We start from the raw sequence: 6,816 nt of genomic DNA, 5'->3' as shown, positions 1-6,816 counted from the left end.
TTCATATGTGCTTTTGGAACTGTGCTTTTGGAGTTGTGAGGACTTGTTAAAAAACGTACGATGAATTATGTAAGATTGATACAATTGGAGATGAGATACAATTTGTGTACTGTGTCTAATGAACAATCTGTGTATTTTGTGTGATGAACAATTGTGATTGATCTTGTATATATATGTCATTTCTACAATATCAGTATATACATCTGTGTTGTATTGTGGGCTAAACGTGTCTGTAATATTTTCCTTACTACAGACGGGTCTGTAGCCTGAACGCGTCTATGATAAAAAAAATACTATTGATGCGCGAACAAAACAGAAGTCTTTAGTGTGTTCCTTACTACAGACGCATAATACCAACTTTTGTATCCTAACTATAGACACATGTACTGTACAGGCTTCGCTACTATGACGTTTCAAACAGACACGTTTACCATTGGCGTATGTAGTAGTAACCTATCTGCAGATGTGTGTATAATATTCACAAAAATAGACGCGTTTAACAAACGCATCTACAGTGGTATCGTTACTACAACCGTGTACAATACACACGTCTGAATATTGTTGTTCACATAGACACTGTTCAATTTAATTACAGTCAAATGTTGGTGCACATGTTTATAGATGTATTCTTAATACATATAATCGCACTATTCCTGACACGTGCTGGCGTGTCTGTGTTGTGCCTAAGCAACATGTCTATGAAGTGCTTTTTTGACCTAGTGCAATGTAAAGTGCCAAAGCTTGGGCATAGGGATGGAAACTCTCGTCTATGAAATGCGTCTACGAAATGCTTTGTTGACATAGTGCAATATAAAGTGCCAAAGCTTAGATATAGGAATGTCGAAACGTATATCCAAGATGCACGGTACCGTATTATATATATGGAGGTGCGAGGACTAGCGAAACGTATATCCAAAGTCAAAACACGCTTTATAATAACCAAACAAATTATTCAGACATGTTCTTTACTGAAGACAAAATAAGAAAATTCAACGAAATGCTGCACACATGCGCCCGCGGCTGCTGCTGCATTCGTGCATTGGGATCGACTGGCGCCTGATCGATCAGCTGCAGGAGTGGCTCACGGCGAAGGCGCTGACCGGAAACGACTGTGTGAACTGCTTGGCCTGAAACGTGAGTTGGTCACCGGCACGGTCGACTTGTCTGATGCCGAGCCACCCGAACTTGATCTGCACATCCACGCCATACACCTCATGGATGGAACCGGGGTTGATGACTCCTCCAACCGTGCTGGAGAAACGGAACTTGAGCTGTTGGCCGCCGAAGTTGACTGGAATCTCACACTGGCCGGCGAGGGTCACTTCCAGTTTGCCGTCAGGGTTGAGCACGTACGATCGCACGCCCTGGGGGAGGAGGCCACGTGGTAAGTTGTTTTTGTCCAGGATGTCGTATGCCGTGCTCGCGTATGCAATGTGGTGGATGCAAGCCACGATGAGGAGGAGGAGAATGTGCTGCGTGGCCATGACTGCTGACTGATTCACTCAAAAACTTGCTAGCAAGCGCTACGTAGTATATATGATCAAACTAGTATACGGGATGGGAATGGGATATGGTAGTCGATCATCCATGGCTCCAGTATATATAGGCATGTATGCGAGTCCAAATTAATCAGAGATGAATTGCGCAATTACTCCTACCAATTCTGTCCCATTGAAACAGTCGTCACAATGAATACGAAATAACCTAGATTTATATTGCAGTCATTCCCTGCCTAAATGGTATTACGTTCCACGAAAACGTTACGTTCATCGTCCTACCAAATCAATCGGAGTTCAATTGCATACCTATTTAATTAGTTCTGCCTAAACTATGTTCCATCAAAGCGTTTTTCATTATAAATAGTACAAATTAATCAAGGTTTTAATTGCTTTGATTACGATATAAAGCTACCTAATTGACATTTCACCAGAACGTTTATCATAGTGGTTTCCTATTTTTCTGAAATACATGGTTCTGATATATAGTACGGGAGTAAGAGTGACATGAAAATCTGTCTTCTCCTTCAGACATATGTCATTCATCAAATTATCATATAATAAAAAATTATTTCCTATCAGGGTGCAATATTTGGAATACTTGCGATTATATCTACCAGGTTGGAAAGCTTCACTGATGAACAGAGGAGGTCGTTTGGTTTTGACACGGGTGGTCCTTACACCAACTGTAATTTAACTTTTGATTGTGGTGGATCTTCCCCAATGGGTTATTAGACACATCGACAAGAAACGTAAGGGTTTCTATGTAAATGACATGAAGAGGCTAATGGGGGGAATTCCTTTTGAATATAAGAAAAATTAATAGAGAACATAAAAGACACATGTAACCTCATTTTGTTTTCTAATCAGACACTACCATCAATGTGATTGACGGTGATTGGTTGATACATGAAAAGTATTTAATGTAAAACTGAGTTTTGTTCTCTAGAATATATTATATTTAAGGATATTTTTTAAATGCTATAATACATTATATTACAGGACGGATGGAGTAGAGGACTAGGCATTCACAATCCGGAATATTTTGGTTGGGTACTTTGGATCCGCTGGCTATGGTCCGGTCTCACCATCTAGGTACCACAAAAAGCTCAAGCCTTGTTCCATATGGCGGTTGATGAAATAGTTGGAAATGAGGAGATAGTTTTGTTTTGGTCAGAACGCTGAATAAATAGGAACACTGTGGCAGAAATAGCTCCCAACCTTTACAAAATTGTCCCCAAAAGGTCGTGAGAACAAGGACGGTAGCAGAAGCTGTAAGGCCCTGTTTAGATTGGAGATGAAAATTTTTTGGTATCACATCAGATATGTCGGATATGTCGGAAGGATGTCGGGAGGGGTTTTTAAAAACTAATAAAAAAACAAATTACATAGCTCGTGAGGAAACTACAAGACAAATCTATTAAGTATAATTAATCTATCATTAGCACATGTGGGTTACTGTAGCACTTAAAGCTAATTATGAAGTAACTAGACTTAAAAGATTTGTCTCACGATTTTCAACCAAACTGTGTAATTAGTTTATTTATTTATGTACATTTAATGTTCCATGTATGTGTCCAAAGATTTGATGGGATGGATGAAAAAATTTTAGATGATAAACTAAACAGGGCCTAAGTAATAGGGTTTTGGCGTCTGACATACAAGGGGCTCTCACTGCCCAGTTATAATGGAGCATCTTTGGATTTGAGACTTTTGGGCCTTGTTTAGTTGTGAAAAGTGAAAAGTTTTCGGTACTGTAGCACTTTCGTTTGTTTGTAATAAATATTATCTAATTATGGACTAACTAGGATCAAAAGATTTGTCTCGTGATTTACAGCTAAACTGTGTAATTAGTTTTTGTTTTTGTCTATATTTAATATTTCATGCATGTGCCACAAGATTCGATGTGACGGGAAATCTTGAAAACTTTTTGGTTTTCAGGGTGAAGTAAACAAGGCCTTATTGGATAGACTGGTCTTTGCAGCAGGAAGTTCAGAAACATTTTCGATGGAAGCTGACACAAACTAGTACAAACAGCAGCATGGCGAAGAATCCAACGGAGCTGGGCACCTCTGCGCTCCAAATTCTTCATTTAAAAGGAAGGATCTGGATGGCTGATTACCCAGCCAAGCGTTGGCTGTAACACCCATACGCCTGTCCTCTGTGTGACCCAGGCACACGAAACAGCCCAGCACCTTCTTTTATTATGCATGTTCACTGGTCAGGTTTGGTTCTTCATTTCCAGTACCAGAACCTGGTGCCTACAGTTGAGTCCTCTAGTGTCTTGGACTGTTTTTTTTTTTTGAAAGTAAAGACTCGCAGCTTTATCACGTCTCGGGTGGATCGTGAAGGTCAGGAACCGCTAAAGAGATTACAAACTCTGGGAGGGTGCAATACCATCTGCGCAGTGCCAAAAGATATTTAAAAAGGTTTGCACTCTGTCATCATATACTTATGGCCCGCCAAGTTTGGAAGCACCCAAGTCCTGCGTGTTTGAAGGAGTACGTCCAAACATCAGATACTACTCCAAACAGTGGCGAATGAGAGCTTGTATGGCTGGGGCCTCAAAGCTCCAAGATCTCCTCACTAGGTCACTTATTCTGGGCACTTAGGCATTGTGGCTACTGGTCAAGTCTGTAATTTTTTTGTTGGCAATTTTGTTTTGTGTTTTGGTGGGGTGTGTTGGTGTGCAAAGATTGGGGGTTTTCTCCCCAAATCTTCTGTAGTTGTTCACTTCTTTCTTTTTTAATGAAATGACGCGCAACTCTCTTTCGTAGTTCGAGAAAAAAAATGAAAGAGACCTTTATTAGAGACCAAACTATTTTTGTAAATTGATGATCAAAAAATAAGTGTTTAAGCGTTGAAAGGATCATGATTCCTAAGAGAGGACAAAATAGGATTTATAAAATTAATCTTGGTCTCTAATTGTACTTATCAAACCTATGCAAGATTTTCTATCTGAATATGCACTATGGTTTTACAATGTGTATTGCCATCTCTACCGTTAAGGCCTTGTTTGGATGTAGTCGTATTCACCTCAATCAACATGTGTTGAGGTGGATTGGAGTGGAACTTGAACTAAATTTCACTCCAATCAACACCAACACACATAGATTGAAGTAAATACGACAACATCCAAACAAGGCCTAAAGAGTTTTTCACACTAGGTTCCAATTATATCGCTAACATAGCAAGCTAGATTAAGAATGGAAAAATACATAACCTACGTAAATAATTTAAAGTGCCAAAGCTTAAATGATATAGGGATGCAAACTTGCGTAGACGAGAAATAGCGCGCAAAATGTATATCCAAGATTCATAGTACCGTACGTATTATATATTTTTATATGGTACCAAGGTGCGAGGACTAGAGAAATGTATATCCAAACACAAAACACTATTTATTATAACCAAACTAATTATTCAGACATGTTCTGTATAGTAAAAACAAATAAGAAAATTCAACGAAAGCCCGATACTGCTGCGGCATTCCAGCATTGGGATCAACCAGCACCTCGTTCGATCAGCTGCAGGACTGGCTCACGGCGAAGGTGCTGACCGGAAACGACTGTGTGAACGGCTTGGCCTGAAATGTGAGTTGATCACCGGCACGGTCGACTTGTCTGATGCCGAGCCACCCGAACTTGATCTGCACATCCACGCCGTACACCTCATGGATGGAACCGGGGTTGATGACTCCTCCAACCGTGCTGGAGAAACGGAACTTGAGCTGTTGGCCGCCGAAGTTGACTGGAATCTCACACTGGCCGGCGAGGGTCACTTCTAGTTTGCCGTCCGGGTTGAGAACGTATGATCGCACGCCCTGGGGGAGGAGTCCACGCGGTAAGTTGTTTTTGTCCAGGATCTCGTATGCCGTCCCTGTCGCAGCCGCCACTTTCAAGCTCGCTGCGTACGCAATGTGGTGGATGCAAGCCACGGTGACGAGGAGAAAATTGAGGTGCTTGGCCATGGCTACTAATCCACTCAGAAACTTGCTAAAACAAGCGCACACGTAGTGTATATAATCAAACTATATGGGATGGGAATGGGATATGGGTGTCGATCGTCCCGGGCTCCAGTATATATAGGCACGTATGCGAATCCAAACGAATCAGAGTTGAATTGCGCAACTATTCCTACCAATTATGCTGCATTCAAACGGTCCTCACAATGAATACGAAATAAACCGAGATTTAAATTGCAGTCATTCCTACGAAATAACCTAGATTTAAATTGCAGTCATTCCCTGCCTAAATGCCATTCCGCCAAAACGTCAGGGCATGTACAACCCAGAGACACGGAGTCGTCTCTAAGAGACTAGAATCTAACATAAAGACAATTAAAAAGACAGGCTATACAACCCATAGACGGGAGGTCGTCTACAAACAATTTAATGCTTTGTATATAGTCAAGATCAATCATGAATATCAATTTGTATATCACTGTATGGCTGTTTGATGGAAGACGGTTCAAGCATCCAGAAATTTAATAGTACAACACAAATTCAACAATACAGCGCATTCAAACTTGATAGCACACTCAGAAATCCAACTGAACAAAAGGGACCAGACTTCATCATAGTTTATAGTTTATAGCACACTCAGAAATTTAATATTACAACACACAAGGTAGATCATAGCAGATAATTCGACTGAACAAAAGGGGACTTCATATGCAGTCCAGAACATACAAGCAGAATGCCATCTTGTGCACAGAGAGAAACTCTTTCAGTCTAACACATTCAGTTAGGTATAATACAGGATTCAGAACAAGCAATTTTTCAGAGTGGCATATCTGAACTTTATTTTTCCTGTATTTTGTCAGTAACTCAGTACCTGAGAGCATATCAAATCATTTTCATGAGCTTCAGCAGCGGAAGGACATGTGGTGGCTTCAAGCTCTGAACAAACAACTCTGAATTACAAGTAATCGAACATGCATGCATCCTTCTGTAGCAAATCCAAAAACTCGAATACTCATTGCAGCAGCGGAAGGACAAACCAAAACTCGGAGCAAGCGTATCCTCACCTTCTCAACCCGGAGGGAGGGTCAGTGACCTAGGCTTGGAGCCGCTCGTGGAAGATGTCCCTAGTGCCGGTGGCCTACCATCGATCTGTTGTTACTCTCGTCCTCATCTTCTCCACTGTCCAAGGTGCGGGCTGCAGGCCGTCACAGTCACCCCCTCCGTCGAGCCGCATCAGTGATCGAGGGTGCAACGACGCATCCGTGACTGAGGTGAGATGGATTCTGGCGCGCAACGTCATCCTACACGTGGGATCCTTGCACGCCGTCGAGACGAGCCTGTACAGCGCGGCTCCAG

The 6,816-nt window shown here is 41.5% G+C and overlaps 2 protein-coding genes across 2 annotated transcripts; both read right to left on the bottom strand.

Moving 5' to 3' along the window:
- LOC8072636 lies at positions 1,065 to 1,484 on the bottom strand. Its single transcript, XM_002437026.1, has one exon. The coding sequence runs from the start codon at positions 1,482 to 1,484 to the stop codon at positions 1,065 to 1,067; it is 420 nt and encodes a 139-aa protein (XP_002437071.1).
- LOC8072635 lies at positions 5,020 to 5,466 on the bottom strand. Its single transcript, XM_002437025.1, has one exon. It carries the CDS (start codon positions 5,464 to 5,466, stop codon positions 5,020 to 5,022), a length of 447 nt encoding a protein of 148 aa, XP_002437070.1.

Source organism: Sorghum bicolor, chromosome 10 (assembly GCF_000003195.3).
Source record: "Sorghum bicolor cultivar BTx623 chromosome 10, Sorghum_bicolor_NCBIv3, whole genome shotgun sequence".
Lineage (NCBI taxonomy): Eukaryota > Viridiplantae > Streptophyta > Magnoliopsida > Poales > Poaceae > Sorghum > Sorghum bicolor.
Note: the sequence above shows the minus strand (reverse complement) of the source record. Positions and strands in the feature narration are given on the sequence as shown.

What these genes read in the sequence shown, in the direction of transcription:
- LOC8072636 (XM_002437026.1), bottom strand. Translation starts at nt 1,484, where the DNA reads ATGGCCACGCAGCACATTCTCCTCCTCCTCATCGTGGCTTGCATCCAC.
- LOC8072635 (XM_002437025.1), bottom strand. Translation starts at nt 5,466, where the DNA reads ATGGCCAAGCACCTCAATTTTCTCCTCGTCACCGTGGCTTGCATCCAC.